This window comes from Larimichthys crocea, chromosome XI, assembly GCF_000972845.2.
Source record: "Larimichthys crocea isolate SSNF chromosome XI, L_crocea_2.0, whole genome shotgun sequence".
NCBI lineage: Eukaryota > Metazoa > Chordata > Actinopteri > Sciaenidae > Larimichthys > Larimichthys crocea.
In genome coordinates, this window is record NC_040021.1 from 13,783,076 (window position 1) to 13,800,117 (window position 17,042).

A 17,042-nucleotide genomic window follows, 5' to 3' on the forward strand; every position below is an offset into this window, starting at 1 on the left:
TTGATCATGGTGTCAGTATTAGATGGTAATTTTTGCTGAGCTGGTTTCTCTCAGAGATGAACATTGGGAGTCAGTTCTAAATTCTCTTAGACTAACAGGTCTATGATGTGGATGGTGGTGGGTATACCACAAGAAAAAATGTCAGTGTCTCAATAACTTGTCACGTGTCCTTGAGCATCAATTACAGCTTGACAACGGCGTCTCAAGCTGTTCACACGTCGACTTATTGCAACCTGCTGATGACGCTTTGTGACACTCAGTGGCAACTTCCCTCTGAGTACATCCAGTTTGAAGCCTCGCACTGGCCAGGTACTGTTGATCGATTGTTAGGTGTCGTCTTGGTCTCATGATGTCAAAATGTGAACAGCATGATGAAGAAGACTGTTGAAATACAAAATAAATAAACCAGAACATTCGGTGGTCCATTCATGGATCAGACACATGTTGTGATTTTTATGGTTAATCACCTTGTTAGAGAACAGCATGTTACACAATAAGTACTGAAACACTGAACAGCTGGACGTGTGCATTCAAACGTTTAGAGAAGATCAAATTAAGTTCACCTGTGATGCTTATAGTGGATTTTAGCTGCATTCTGAAATTTCAGAAACTTTTTGTGAGTAGTGCACTTTATCAGAACTGACTTTTTGATATTGCATGAGGCAGTAATAAGGTCTTATAAAGTGATAAAGACAATATACATTTGTCTTTTTTGCAAATGTGACATGGGATACAGGTTAGGGACACCAAAAAAGGATTGACTGAGGGTAACATAAATAGATGTTCTGGCGTTTTTGTCCCTTTGGTGTTGTTCGGTATGAAAAGACTGGCCACTTTGGTAAATAGAAGCATGCTGCATGCTGTTTACTGACAGCACATCACATAGTTTCTGGGTTTTGAGGGTTTTTTAAGGAATTTACCACGATCTGTGCTTCCTTGATTTGTTTGTTTTTCAGTGCAGAGGGAATAAACCGTTCTGCACAGGTGTACTGAGGGTTTCTTCAGTGTGCAAGCTTGGAATTTTAACTTTGAAACGGCAGGTGAGTACAGCGGTTTCCACTCACCGTGGAACATCCTGTCACATACCTGAGAGCTACTTCCTCTTCAGAAAAACATCAATATTTACCAGAATACACAGAAGCCTCTAAATCTAAAACCCTGCTTACCCGCTAGCATGTTTTTCTGTTCTATTGCCAGTTGTCATCCCACCAGTGCCAGCTCTACCACATCTTTATTTATGACTTTTTTTTCTCTACATATTCCTTTTCAGAGAGAGTACACCTCAAGGAGGACATTTTAACAGCAAACACTCTGCATTCCTCCTACTGGGCTGAAGCTGGACTCCAAAGTAAGGTTTACATTCCTGGGCTGTTGGGAGGAATGCTGCCCTCTGGGGCTCTGGACCAGACCTGTCAATTACAAGTCAGGGATCGTGGATGGAGGCTGAGATGCTCAGGTACAGGTACGTTTTGAAGATGTCAACAACACAGGCTCATTTATACAAACTTTAATGGTTTCATTTTTACTATACTAATGCTTTTAAGTTACATTTTCACGTGTGGAAACTATGCATCTGTCCATCCATGCTTATCCAGTTGCAAGGGGAACCAATCCCACCTGACATTGGGCGAAAGCTGGTGATAACTGATAATTTCCTTTTGTATTTAAAGTTTGATTACAGGTTTGATACTTAATGATGAAACAAGTTGCCTTCTACAGTATTAAACTTGTGTTGCTCTTCAAGTTAAGGCAACCTTTTAAAATGTTGTTGAATCAAGATTATCCAAAGCTAAATGGAGTTATTAACCTGATTGTCCTGAAAGAGAGCCGACATCCTGTGGAGCCAGTCCTAAAAATAGTGAGGGCATCTGCATTGATACAGCAGAGTAGGTGTGCTGTAACGGAGAGGAAAGGACAGGAGAAAGGAGGAGAAATGAGAGTGGGTTAGGAGGAGAGGAGAGGTTAAAAATAGTATCCAGTCATGACAAAGTCAAGGCTATTGCTAACACGATCTCAGCTGAAAAAATAATGCACTGCTTTATAGCTGTTAAAGCTCTATCTGATAATGATTATTAGGAGATCTGCACCCTGGAGCAGAGCAGAGACTCATTGTGTCACTGAAGGACACTTGTGCTTGATGACTGCTGAAGGGCTTGAAACTGAGCAGCCACTGTGAAGTCTGGACTCTTATCTAAGCTAATTAACACTGATTGGATCAGAAACAAAAATCTCATTTTGGAGAGATCAAAAAAAGTCTAACTAAGTTTAGCAGAGATTGTTTTTATTCTATTACGATATAATATGAGATTTATTATTTTAATAATACTTTTACCTGCACATGTGTACAATTGTTAATGGTGAGAAATGACAGTATTCTGTGTGGCTGTTGTATAACTGTTCTTGCAATAATGCTGGTACAAAATAATTGCATTACATAGCTGGTATGTTGTGGACCTGAGGCAGAATGAGGGTTAGAGTAAACAGTCCAGCACTGCCTCCTGCTGGAAGCAATAATTACTTAAAAACAAATTTAAACATGACTATTCAGCAAGTGCTCATTTTAGAAAGTACAATATATGATTAGAAGTGCATGTAGTGTTTTAAAAATAATCATACAGTGTACACCTGTCTGCCCAGAAAACTATTATATTATACTATAGGCCCATAAAGTTGGAATTATTAATTATTATTAATTATTAACTAAGTATTTTTTTTTACCTCTTCTCATGAAATTATTGTGACAATGTGATTTATTCTTAAAAGATAAAGTGTATCTTCTCCAAATGTTATTGATCAATCTCTTTCAAACCTATCACAGTGGAAATGTAACCTGATGTGCAAAAATAGGAATACAAATTACAAAAACAAAATGATTCCAACTTTATGGGAACAGTGTATATTTCACTGACAAAGTTAAATTTAGCAGGTTTATTGTATATTGTGGATAAAAGTGAACCAAGATGATGTACTGTAGGAGGGATGAGGGATGGAGGGAAGGATCAAGGAATGAGTTGAATGTAGAGGGATGAAGGGTAGGTGGATGGAGGGTATGGGATGAGAGTCGAGGGATGGAGCAGTTCATCGATCAGCTGAACCATGAAGTGAGGGAGCTGTTTCTTTGCTGCTTTATAGATTAGATCTCCCTGTGGTTCCTGTATTTGAATTCAATAGAGAGAAGAGGTACTGAGGGAGTGAACAGACAAGATGTGTTTAAGTACTTGAGATGGGGAAATGTAATTCCAAGGTTTGGTCTTTGTTCCTGAACCTAGTTATAAAACTCAATTTAAGCAGCCTGAAATACTAATAGAAATTAAAATACACAATTTCATTAACGAGTTGTGTCTCTTCAGCTATGTAGTTTTATCTGTATGGTCTCTGCTAATGTGGCTTCTGGTCCTCCTGGTGTACACAAATGGCATGAAATAAAAGGAAAAACACAAGTTAGTTCAAACCAAGACTGAATTGGTGCGTAACTGTGAGTTTTTCCCCCCAGAGAGTCTCCTCCACTCTTACAGTTACATATTTAGAAGAGCTACTTTCAGCTTCCTAATGGAAAGGAAAACTAAGAGCAACTTGTTATTTCCTCTGAACCTTTTTCTCATGACGCACCTAAATGACTTCAGCGAGCTCAGTGTTTGCCAAGATGAGTTATTTCTCCAATTTATCTGCATCACAGCAGAATGAAACTTCTATGATAAGTCCTCGAGTCCAACTGCTATTATATGTGATTTTCTACATTAGCAGGGGGGAAAAAAACACCTCTGTGTCCCAGACACATTATGCTATTATATCAACAGGTCACGTCCACCTACAGGTTCAGCCTCGATTCCTGTCTGCTAGAATCTGCTGTATTGCATTTTTCTTAAATGAGGCAGTGAAATAAATGTAAAGGAAAATGACATGTCAACTGAAAAACAACTGAATAAGTTGCTATGTGTCTATCCACCTCAAAGCAAACTTCCTCTGCAGTAACTTTCCTTTCCTCATCCTCCTCTTCCTCCTCAGCTGTGACATTTCTGTTTGGAAAGGAAAATCCTGCTCAGCTCTTTGCAGGAACCTGCTACTTTCTGCGTGTGTGTAACCAACCCAAAATACTCCCTGTCCTACTGACGCCCAGTTCAACCTATTCTCTGACTGAGTAATGTATTTACAACACTCTGTCCGAATCCTTCCCAACTCCTCACTCTGCCAAGGACAGTTTTGCCTTGTGCGTCACAGCAGTCTGTTACTTCCACATCCCAATCCAACTCCAACACTGTCTTTTCTGACATATACAAACTAACTCCTGTCTGCTCCTTGATCTCATTCTGTCATCACAGCATGAGACATACTTTCTTCAGTCTATGTTGTAAACAAGGAGATGTCATATAATGCGTTATTAACTCTTTTTATACTAGATTTGTATGTTTTCAGCAGTTGTTTTTAAATCTTTATCCAGTAAAGGTGCCATTGAGATTAAAAACCTCTTTTTCAATCCCGGCTAAACTAGGAACAAGTCAATTAAAACAGATACAAGATACACAGACAATATTACAACACATAGCAATCTATAAAAATACTAAAACGCAGTACAGTACAAGGCATGAATTCAACAATATCAGTTAACGCAATGACACCCTGATGATTCAGTCTCCAGATCTTTCAATATCGATTTAAAAGCATTCAAAGAAATCTTTGAGTTTTAAAACGTTCTGAGGGTGACGTCCTGCTCTGTACAAGCATTTTGTACAGACAAGTCCCTTGAATGCAGCGAGTATTGTCCATCACACTTAAGAGAGATAAAAGAACAGAGATAGGATGGAAGCAACCCGAGAATCGCCTTGTATATGAAAATATATCAGTGGGTGTGCTGGTATATTTTAACAAAAGGTGTACCACAGGGATCTGTAGTCGTTCCTCTTTTTATTTATATGTTTTTATTTGTTCGCATAAAAATGTTGTTTGTGACATGTAAAGTGTAGATTTTCACTGTTATGCAGTCATGTCTGGCCATGACTCAACCACAGCAATCAATGAGGAATTTAGCAGGTGGCTTTTGATAAGATTCAGTCTTTTAGATTAAACTTTATTAGAAGCTAACGTCTTGGTTTTATTTGCAGAAAATGCTGAGTTCATTCTTCTAAAAAAAGAGGAACGAGCATTTGTATCACAAGTGGATACAACTGATAATTGTATTATATTTGAATGCACAGCAGCTGTTGCCAACATAACGCATTATCAAGTATAAACACTTTGGGCTGATATTAGCCAACAAAGCTAACTATTAGCAACAAAGTTCAAGCAGTACACGATTTGTCTATCGTGCCTTTATTTGCTCAAATCTTAACTGAGCACACAATATAAATTTACTACCCTATAGCGGTATAGTGATGAAATATATTGCGTTGACTGAAGTTAAGAAGAGGGTCAACAGTTACTGACATTACTCATTCATCTTCCCTAAAAAAAATTCCACACTGTTGAAAGCGCTAGAGGAACTACCACTTTCACAGTAGTACCATGTTGTTGACGAAAGAAAGTAATGACCTTCAGCTGCCTTTTTTTGGAGTCACTTGCAGCTAAATAAGAAGCAAATGACATGTAAAATTACCTGTCCACTGACTCTAAACCAACAACATGTGTCTCATTTAACTTTGAAGGTAAAACTAATGACTGAATAAATGATGATTTTGCAGTGTTTTCAACAATTATGCTATATAGTACTAGATATACACTGTAAAATAACTCAAAGAAGTTTTATGTCTTGTCATTTACTTTTACTACAGAATAATGTAGTCGCATGCTTGAGAACTTTTTGCCTTCAATAAAAAAAAGAAAATCACTCTTTTACATTCAGGTAATTTATTCAGCACATTGTAGGCAGCTCTCAGTATTAAAAATATACATGTGATCATCATTTTACATTTGGGTCAAATCGTTAAATCGTAGCAATTAATTATTAGTGTTTGCTTTAACTTACTTTACTTTGAGTTACTACAAGTTTAGTTTCTTCATGTTGGGGATATAGAGATAAAAACAGGTAGAGCAACTTGTCAGTCACAGAAAAATAATGACTGTCAACACTTTTCAATGAGCAAAGCACCCATGAAGCATGAATGAGTACTGTAGGCTAAAACCAACCATAAAACACAACACCAACTGTCACTTGACCTTCGCCTGCACTATCAACAAGTTGCAATTTACATTCTTTGTGTGTGATCACTTGTGATGTGACAGCTGATTTCACTTCATAAAAAAATCCCCTTGATGCTCATGGAATCTTTCAAAGCTGTACAGTTAAAAAATAATTTGTCTCGCTAAAGGGAAACACATCACTTACTCACAGACGCAACAAACTCTTAATTACTAAATATTTGGAATGACTGGCTGACAGTGGAGTGTAAGATACAGTCATAAAAATGTACTTACAGTACTTCTTGATTTATCTTTAGATTACAACGAAATGAATTTAAATAGAAATTAACTTCTAATTTTAATAATTATAAATTAAAATGCAGGAGATAATAGATAAAAGATTGTAACTGCATTACAGTAAGATGAACGCAGTTGGCTACATTATATGATGGACTAGGGTTGAATTTGTACATAGTGCACTTGATTCATAGAGACTGCAGAGAAACATTTAGCGTGTGTGCTTTTTATATCTGACCTGATAAAGGAAAGTGGCTGCAGAAATGTTATTTTGGAAGGACAGTTCTGAAAGTTAACCTCCTCTTACCTGCCGACAGTAACTTGCTGCTTCTTGCACCCAGAAGCATTGTCTGCGCTGTAATTTCATTAAACGTTTGGAGCTGGTGGAGCCAACATGGCTGCCATTGAACACAGCAATATTCCGCCTGTGTTTACACCTCCCTCTGAAAATCAGGTGAGGACTATAACCTTTAAAGCTTTCCTGTCAATTAAAGCTGGTTATAGCAATAAAGCTACCTGGTGATAGTTTTGTTTTTCACAGTGGAGGAGTGTGTGTCCCGTCAATCCTGTCAACAAGGACTGAAGTATCTTAAAAATAATCAAAGAAAGACAGACAATCTCTCCCGCCATGAGGGGGCAGAGAAAAGGAAGAAGCTCAGGAGAGGAAGGGGCGGTGCTTTGTCCAGGCTGATGACTAAACAGGAGAGGTGGAGGAGAGGAGGACGACGAAGAAGATGATGAAGCTCTCATGATTTGAGAGAGCCCCAGATGATGAGTCCAATAATAACAGCAGCTACAGCCAACACTATCACCAGGATGCAGATCTTCTTCCGGGAGCTCCGCTTGGGAGGGGAAAAAAAATACAAAGTTGTCGTCATGTAATAAACAAGTCTAAGATATAAGTAGAATTTTAATAAAGAGATAGATTGATAGATTCAAGTGACTCACAGCCACCACACCGAAGAAAAGGCAGTGACTCAGCCTCTTTCTCTATGTCTTATTCACCGAAACAAACTGACTAACAACCTGGTTACACAAGGGAGTCCTGGTGCAGGAGGTGGAGGAGTCATAATATGCACACATACTGCTACTGCTACCTCACAGAGGTTAACTCTCTGCATTGGTCCACAGGCTAACTAACTTCTCTAACATTTATACATGTGGATGACTCTCCTTTCCTCTCTTCTCTTCACCTCCATCTCCATCCTGTCGAGTTTTACCTGGTAGTCTGCAGCACGTGACAGCTGCTGTGTGGCGTTCTGGACGTGAACATCTGCAGTCTCCACATTGGCCTCTATACTGTCTGCAAAACACACACAGGATACACACACAATGTACATGCAGCAGGTGGGAAGAAGGGCACGTAGCATAAAATATACAAACTTGTATTCTCATTAGATTAAGTAGACAGGAGTAGAATTGCCACCTTCGGTGTGGGAAGATAAGGGACACCATACCCAAAGGACACAAATCAAGCAGAGTTTGGGTGTCCAACATGAGTTGAGACTTTTCCTTTAACTTATGTACAATGGAGGCAAAAACAAACGTGTTGTGTTTATGTTTTCTTGAATAAAGTTGGCATATGTGAGATAAGACTGTTGAAGTCCACATGCTCATGTTTCAGCCGCAAGCTGTTACATTATTAGACAAGCAGGCGACAAAAGCTCACCTATCATGTCTCCCTGCTCATGGACCATCATCCCCAGGTCCTTGAAGATGTCATTGATGTCTATGATGTCAGACTGGATTAAGCAACAAAGAGAGAAAGTGTCACTCGTGTCGAGACAAAACCACAGAGCTGAAATTAGTTAGTGGCCATGCTGGAATAGACAGCTGAGTCTTTTTGTACCTCCAGCTGCCTGATGGACGACTCTCTCTCCTGGATCAGCCTCAGGTCGTCTTCAGTGATGGCCTCAGTCTGAGCCTGCACCTGGTAATCACTGCAAGAACACACATAGATGAGATTAAAAAAGAATAAGACGTACAGTGACAGAAATGATAGGAATGATAAATGATAATAAATGAACCTACCTGGGGAAGGGAGACACATTCCCAAAGCTGTCATCAGGCTGTCCTCCCTGTCAAAGGAAATTAAAAGGTTCAGATAAACACACTGTGCTGTGTGCTTGTTATTACAACTGTGGAGGACGTTCTTTACTGTACGCGTGCAGCAATGACTCAGGATGTACAGGGTGCTATAAAACCTATGGTGCCCATGACCACCTCATTAAATATAATTTGGTTAAGTATCAACAGCAGAGCTCATCGTCAAAAAATGTACGTGGAGCAAATAAACCTTGCTGCTTTTAGTTCCCCGGCCAAGATCTGCTCCTTACCAGCCATTTAAAGCAGTAAGGAACTGTTCCTGCTTATCAGCACCAACACAGCAGATTCAGATACTTTTCTGTGCAGTGAGATAAGCAGTGAGGGAACAGAGTTGCCAAGCAAGCATGCCCTCCTGAGGGATTCGGTGTCTAAAACAGTCACCATTAAAAGGCACTGTCTGTGGTACAGTAATGTGAGAGAGCTACATGTTATGAAACTTTTCCCATAAACTCTCAGCTCAAATAAATATATCTTTAATATAACACACAACTCAGTAGAGAAACGAAAAATGGCTCAACAACAACTTCTCACTGCCAATATAACATTTATGTATTGCAGTATCTTTTTGTTTATCTTCTACTGTATATGTAGATATTAATGTATCTGTAATAAGTCACGATTAGCTCTTACATATTTAGTTTCTGTGTATATTGAAAGTGCCCAAAGGAAACTGAAATGATGGAAACACTAGCCAGCCTCTTTAATAGGGTCTCACATTCCACCTGTCTGTCTCCCAATAAAGGCAGTTTAAAATACATAAAAAACATTTTTAAATTTAAGAGTTATTGGCTCATTAAATGGACTGTACTTATATAGCGCCTTTCTAATCTGATTAATGGACAACCCCTCTACTTCCTGAGCCACATATTAACATATCATTTTACTCACAGACACCCTGGAGCTGGCTCTGACTCTGGCCACAAACTCTCTCTCTTTGTCGGCCGCCTTCCTCTGGGTCTTTTGGAAGCTGTTCAGAGCGGCGGAGAAGTCGTTCACCAAACGCTCTCTCTGTATCTTTCTCTGCCGCTAAAACACACAAAGAACAAAGATGTTAACAGAAACTTGGGAAACAAACAGCGCGGTCTTAACAAGCTGTTTATTTGACTTTGAATGAGAGTTATGGAAGGACTTTAGAGGTAATTACTTGATCGGGGCCAACAGGAAGAGCACTGAATGCCTTCATCAGTCTGTCAGTGTCCTTCGCTAACTGGTTGCCTTGCTGCTGTTTCTGTTGCCTGGTGACCAAAGACAAATATTTTTGTATTTATTTTTTTTGTGAAAGTAGAGAAATCCTGGCCAGACTTGAAACACAAGAAATGGTAGAGTCAGATTATAAAAAAACAAACATCAAGAGTGGTGTGTGGAGCTGCCAATATTGACTTGGGCTTATCAGATTTAAAATGCAATTACAGTGTAATCTTGGACGATTAGTCACTTGACAACTTTCAGACAGACATAGTTCAAAGGTTTAAAGATGTTCATCATAATAGACCAATTATTCAGACCTGACCCGAGCCCCAATAACTCACAGCGTCTGTCGAAGTTGGCTGCTGTCCTGCTCCGTTCCCAGCAGAGACACTGCCCTCTGCAGCTCAGAGGCTGGTGAGGAAGAAAGACGTAGTTTATCCGTACTGAAAGTATCTCTACATGTCTTAACATGATTCACACATATGTTCACATTCAAGTGGGTGTAATCTGAATGTTTCGGCTGATGATTGTGTGTTTGTTAGTGTGTGTATTACTCAGCAGTGTCAGCTTCTGGATGTTGGAGCTGATGTTGTTGACCAAAACACTGGGCTCCTCTGGAATCCCAGCATGGTAAGACATGATGGAGAGCTGTAAGGACGCATAAAAACACAGTCTGTCACTTCAATCAGGAGTCAGACAGAGACATCATTACCATTGTTACTGTGGGTATCTTATTTTTTCACAATTTTAGTGACTATGCTTCCACATATAGAAGCAATATGTTCATTAGAATAGATATATTTGTGTTTCAGAGAAAAATAAACACCCAAAGTTGATTACAAATATGTGTGATCTGATCAGTACGCCATCAGTGATGGTTGACTGCACAGTACACACCTGCTGTTCAACAAGTCAACTGTGAAACCTTAGCGCCACATGATGTGTTCAAGTGTGCATGCAACCTGTTCAGTTAACAGAGAAGTTGATATAATCAGTTGTAAGTAGTAAGTGTTTTAGATAGTTAGATAAATGTAATAGATAAACTGTTGAAATGCTGTAGTTTAAAAAAAAAACTACATTTGAAATAAATCAGTTAAATGTAATTCATAAACAGCCAAATTAATTAACTAAACGTGGGTCTAACTGATTACCTGTTGAAATAATTCACTAAATATAACAAGAAGTTGTAATAATTTCGCATAAAGTGTTGAAATAACGATCTGAAAATAGTGATAAACTATTTAAATTATTATCTTACAATAAAGTTGGCTAATGCTAAAAGGAATGGATAACTTTTAAATAAGTAGCCAAATATAATAGATCACTAAACCTACTACTTTTAATAATAAGATAAAAGTAATGGATAAACGTTTGAACTAACTAACTAAAAATAATGAACAAACAGGTGAAATAATTGTCTAAATGTAGACCTAATAGTTGGATAGCTAATCCTAATAGATAAACTGTTAAATTGTTAATATGTAGCTCGACTTAATGGATCAAATTAAAATAATTTGTCAGGAATACTTTGTACAATGTTGTTGCTGTTAGTTAACACTGTTAGTTAGGTAACACTAAATGTAATGGATAAAGTCTAAATAATTCAGTGTGTTCAAACATATGGCTAATTGGCTATTTTAAGTGTGGATAATAAGTCCAGCTTATATTCCCAATGGTTCATAAATATCAATGTAAACATGACCAAACATTGACTAATCAAGTGTGGTGAAACTTTTATGTAGTGTAGCTTTAAATTCACTTCAAATGAACATATTTAGAGTCAGTGAAGGGAAATTTGAGCTCAGCTACCATCGGTGTAAAATATAGACTCAAAGCACACGTCAGTCTGCTTTAAAGTGTATTTAAGTTTCTAATGTGTTTTCCTGCTCTCATGTAGTGCATATGAAGTCTGTATCAGGGCTGGGTATTTACTATAAAGTCAGTGCAGCAGAGCAGACTTCCTGTACTATTGACTCAAACACGCAAATAAGCAGCTGCTGAAGAAACGCGCCGCACTATCAGGCCTGTTATTATTATGAGTGGGAATAAATGCATAAATGTGATACTTTAAATTACACATCACGTTTCTGCTTCAGTCAAACTTGTTGCACCCTCCCTGTGTGTGTGTGTGTGTGTGTGTGTGTGTGTGTCCATTTACTTCAACTGCCACCGAGAAAAATGCGGAAATCACATGAGCCATCCAATAACACGAAGACTACTTAAATGATCAGTATTTACTCATTAGACACTCATTATCACTGAAGTATTATCATTAAAGCTGTTTTTTATGTGAACTTTACTGTTCAAGTCGTTAAAGCTACAATCAAAGTCGCAGCACAGTTTGAAGATTTCTCTCGTTTTTCGGACAGTGAATCGTTTTAATTTCTTTGTTCCTGCAGATCAAACAGCATCATAACACGGTGTTTATCATGCCAACGCGATCAGCTGTGTTAATACTTACTAAATGTAGAGCTCAGCTGTGTAAAAGTTTGGACTTTACCTTTCTTGCGACTCGCAGTTGTTGCGGTGTATTTCCTGATTCTTTACCACTCCCCCAGTCACATGATGTCTGCAGCACTGACAGCAAATCACTGGTGAAAATGACTTCAAGACAAATGAAGGGTGTGATAAAGGCCCAAAACTGACCTTATTCTATAAGATCACCATATGTTTGCAGCTTAGCTATCATGTGAGGAACATTTCAAGAAAAACCTTTCAAGCCTTTCGATCATCATCATGCTGCAGAACCCTAGTTTTTCCAAAAAATAGATTATTTATTCTAAGAAGTAGGAGATTTTTTGCTCACCCATAAATGAACTCGTAATCCTTCAATTTATCAGGAAAGATCTAACTCAAATCCAAATTTTCACTGGACAAAGTAGGGTGTGTTATCTGAAAAATAGTATAAAGTATTTGAATTTGACATAACTTTGAGTGTTTGAGTTACATCTCACCATTGTCCAGAAATCTGTTTTTATCTGTCACATATTCCCTGTAGCCTACAATTACTCCAAAGTTTATTATTACTTAATGTTACAGGAGACAACTACTTGTCTTCTTCCACCTACGAAAGTTTTCTTGAAGGAAATGATGGAATTTAGATGAATACACGAGAAAAAGATGCCAATGTGTACTTCACTATACTACCATGACATTTTGTTTTACGTCAAGTTACAAAAAAGTGCTGTAATTTTAAAGACAAAATAAGATAATAAATACATATAGAAAAAAGTCATGCTGAAGAAAGTCATGAAGTGTTGTTACTCATCATATATATAGGATCCCACACACAAAACTTGTGCTTTGCCTATAAAATATGATGTATTATTATTTACGGTATTTTAGTTATTTAACTGCAGTATTTCTGCTTTAACTTAAGTAAAGGATCTGAATACTCCTTCCACCATGTCCTGGATGTAACACCTCTGCGTCTTCATCAGAGAAAACTCACGTAACCAAATATCAGTACATATCAACAAGCCCATAGTTAACTCTTTTCTGCGGTTTGTCTGTAAATTTGGGGCATAAAAGTCAACACGGATCAACTAAAAAAGACTAATGGAAGCTATTTTAAAGGCTGATCTGATTAAGTCAGTATATTAAGATTTAACTACTTTTAGGTAAACAAAAATATATGTTACTAACAGTACACAAACATTTTATTGGACATCAAGTATAAAGCTGATGTTTGCACATCCAGGTTCAGAAGGTTTGGCAAAAAGTACACAGAGGTCAGTCACGTCTGCAGATGTAGATTTACAGGTATTGACCGACAGGACATGCTCTTATCTTGTAATAAAACAATCCTCAAGGTTTTTGAGATTGAGTGCTACTGAGGTTCAAGTGACTTGATCAGTTTAACATTATTTCAATCTACATTAAAAACCTACTAAAAACATAAACCAAGAAGATCTTGACTTTGGATGGGCATGGATTAGTTTGAATTTAATTTACATCCAGTGTGCCATGTGATAGAATGTTGTGTCTGTGATTGATTCATGGTCTGAAGGTCTGCTTGATGAGTTGACAGATTGCTCTTTTTAACCTCACACTATATTGAGGTTTTTTTTGCTATCTGTCTGGGTGCACGTGTATGTGTATAGAGACTGTTTCTAGTTCTGTATGCACACATTATCTTATCTGTCTGTCACTGAGGGTCCATTGAACCACAGTATCAGAACATGTCAATACGAACAGTACATAAACCTTGTATCCTCAAAGACAACTCTCAGTCTGGCACTCTTGCCTCTCTGCAGTCCCAGCTCCTCAGTCATGCTGCGTCCAACGGTCCTCAGCCTCCTCCTGGCATGTGCGGTGTCTCTGGGCAGCTCTACGGTCATCCTAGAAAATGGCATGCCTTTAATGTGGGCGCAAACGTGGGGCCAAGTGACTGACCTGCCGACGCAGAATGGCATCCTGAATCCAGACCCCTGGAACGTCCTCCATCGCATGAGTCTTTACCGGCTGATGATATCTGCTACAGACTCGTATATGGGCTGCATGGGGACAAATGCTACAGACAATCCTATATGGGGACTACCACTGCAGCTTGGATGGATGAAAACTTCAGGTAAGGTGAAGTTACTGAAAGCTAAGATATGTATCTAGATAAATCAAACTCTCAGCCATAAGTTATTAATACTGTTTAAATAAGCCTGAGTCAACATGACTAACATGCTCATCCCTTGTATTCTTAAACTAAATAAACACAAGGCCATCAGCCACCAAACCGTCTCTAGTGACACTGTACAATGTGTTGATTCTGTAGGGCGTCTCGCTGATCCAACCAGTACTACAACCTGCGGCCTGCAAACTGGAGATCCCATGTGTATTTCTACTCAGAGCTGGTGGGGCTGTAAGTATGACAAACACACACAAGCAACACACAAATACAAAGAGAAGCACTAAACTACTTTTTTCTCCTCCAGGCGTGAACTACTTTACCTCTGCACTGCCCTTCCTGTCTGCCGCCAAGCAGGGCTTCATGGGAGAAGGAGTTCAGGTACTTTTCAACCTGAAAACAGATGATCTATAGCCATGCTAGAAGCTCTGTGAGGCTGAACTTTGAAGATTCATCCTAAAGTTACAATGCACGTCTGCAGCAAGCTTCAGTTAAATCCTAGTAGTTGCTGAGATCAAAGCGGTGTACTGACTGACCACCAGAGACACTTTTCTGCTGCTAGCATGGCAAAAAAAATAAATAAATTGTATGATTTTTATAATCCTGCAGATGATTGTAATCATGATTGATATTCATACTATTAGGTCCAGATGCAGGTACCTGAAGGTGTAACAGACTTTTGCACCACATACACCGACTGTGCAGCTCTGTACCCTGATGTCATGGCTAAGTGGGATGCCTTTTTTGAGGTATGTGCAGTACACACACACAATGAAATCCACAAGGTGATTTTAATATAGCATTTTGTTGTCTGTGTGTGATTAAAAGGGCCTCAAGTCTGCAAAGGACTCTCCTCTCCCTGACAACGAGAAGAAAGACTATCTTCTCGGTATCTACTGGGCCGCCCAAATGGTTTCAACTCATACCTCAGCTATGTGCAGTGCCAGGTAATCTATCTATCTTGTCTTATTGTGTTACATCTCGTTAGTTCTGCACAATCTGCACAAAAAAAAAATCTCAGGTTGTGGTTTTAATGAGGGATTACGTATGTATCAGTCACTGCAGCCTACACTGTTGCCTGGCAACCTGATGCTGACAACAAACCACTCCCTCATTCATTAAGACCTATATTAGACACAGGTTTGCTCAATAGTGAGCATTAAATTTAGATTTTGGGCGCTTTTTTGACAGTTGTAGAGTCACTTCTTATCTGTAAACTACAGTGCATTACATTGTGGAATTGTTAGCCAGACACTACAGTTAGAAAGTGTACATGACACTGACACTACTTTTTGTTTCGTTGTGAACTTTATGTTGTAAATGATCACACAGAGAATTTGGATATTCCAATAAAAGTGATTTCAGATTTCTACAGTTGCTAAGCTAAGCTGGCTGTAGCCTCACATTTGACAGACATCTATAAACGTGGTATGGATCTTCTTATGTAACTCTCTGCAGCAAAGCAAATAAATATATTTCCTGAATGTTTGAACCTTTAACCTTTTTCACCTCTGCCCGTTTCCTCTCTTTCAGAAAGAGTCACTACTCTTCTGTCGAGATGTCATTTGCACAGAACTGGGTGAACTCAGCAGAGTACGTTTCTGCAGCACATTTCCACTCCAATCTAAATAATTCTGCGCGTTTTTTAACCCCCCTGCCAAACCGAGTTTTAAAGGTACAAACGCACAACTCCATCAGTCCATCCATTCAATTCAACTTTACGGCCTGTGTATTTATCTCATCTCCTGTTCTTTCTGTCATATCTGTATGTCTAGGTGGGCGACAGCCCGCCTAACATTGCCGATCTGAGTGAGGACGAGAACCACACACTGTCTATCTTCTCCTGGATGAGTAACATCAACACTCTACTGGGTAGGCCAGACACAGATACACACAAATATCATAATATACCTTTTTTTTATTATTGAATTAATGAACTTTTAATGGTGATCACAATCCTGTTATCTACCAGGGGGGTCGTTGGTGCGTATGTGGAAAAGTGCAATGTGTTCAGTGACCACAAGAGAGAAGGGCAGAGAGCTGTTGAACCAGCTTCTGCTGGATCCCAGGTTTGCTACAACCTCTTTCCTGTCCATCATCTCTGGAATGACTACGAGCTGCTGAGTGAATAATACAGCATTACTTTTGTGTTAGGAAGATTCCAGTAAGTTTTAGAGGAAGTCTTAGTGACTAAGAGAAGACACTTTCAATGCAAAAAAGACACAGCTGACATTTATTTTCAGTCATGAAAGTAAGTTATGCCATTATTAATGAAGGGTCAACAATCTTTGCTCTTCTCACTTCCTTGTGAATATGTGTGTCTTAGTAAACTGTCAACAAGCCCTTATTTTACTGTCGTTACTATACTTTTTTTTGTAAAGATCCTGATGCTGAACTTGAATCATTAATATACTGTGTATTACAGAAAACTGCAAAGTCTAAACACAGAAAGAACTCTTAATCATCATCTTAAACATCTTAAATTGCACTGCGATCAACTTCTTACAGTCTGATAGATTTCATCACACGATAATTGCAGCATGTCGCAATATGTGGGACAGATGGCAGGAGGGGAGTGTAACTAAATACATTTACTCAAGTACTGTACTTAAGTACAATTTGTAGTAGTAGAAAATGGAAATATAAAGAATGAAAAATAATCGTTTATGTATTTCCATTTTCTACTACTTTATACTTTAACTCCCCTACATTTCAT

The 17,042-nt window shown here is 38.6% G+C and overlaps 2 protein-coding genes across 4 annotated transcripts; one reads left to right on the forward strand and one right to left on the reverse strand.

Moving 5' to 3' along the window:
- Positions 1-1,421: 1,421 nt before the first annotated feature.
- Positions 1,422-16,668, forward strand: LOC104929769 (protein LEG1 homolog). 2 transcript variants are annotated; one of them, XM_019279046.2, is made up of 9 exons: positions 1,422-1,462; positions 13,962-14,275; positions 14,474-14,560; positions 14,634-14,707; positions 14,971-15,075; positions 15,155-15,273; positions 15,860-16,001; positions 16,102-16,198; positions 16,299-16,668. In XM_019279046.2, exons 1-9 carry the CDS (start codon positions 1,437-1,439, stop codon positions 16,448-16,450), a joined length of 1,116 nt encoding a protein of 371 aa, XP_019134591.2. In that variant the 5' UTR covers positions 1,422-1,436; the 3' UTR covers positions 16,451-16,668. The 2 variants fall into 2 exon arrangements, with proteins under 2 accessions (XP_019134591.2, XP_027140226.1); XM_027284425.1 differs by having other exon boundaries at positions 1,422-1,456.
- Positions 5,822-12,324, reverse strand: stx7l (syntaxin 7-like). Of its 2 annotated transcripts, none has more exons than XM_010744370.3 (10): positions 12,206-12,324; positions 10,260-10,353; positions 10,047-10,116; positions 9,662-9,752; positions 9,406-9,543; positions 8,443-8,489; positions 8,261-8,351; positions 8,081-8,153; positions 7,632-7,714; positions 5,822-7,253 (listed from the first exon to the last, which is right to left on the reverse strand). In XM_010744370.3, exons 2-10 carry the CDS (start codon positions 10,342-10,344, stop codon positions 7,158-7,160), a joined length of 774 nt encoding a protein of 257 aa, XP_010742672.1. In that variant the 5' UTR covers positions 10,345-10,353; positions 12,206-12,324; the 3' UTR covers positions 5,822-7,157. The 2 variants fall into 2 exon arrangements, with proteins under 2 accessions (XP_010742672.1, XP_010742674.1); XM_010744372.3 differs by having other exon boundaries at positions 12,167-12,261.
- Positions 16,669-17,042: the final 374 nt, after the last annotated feature.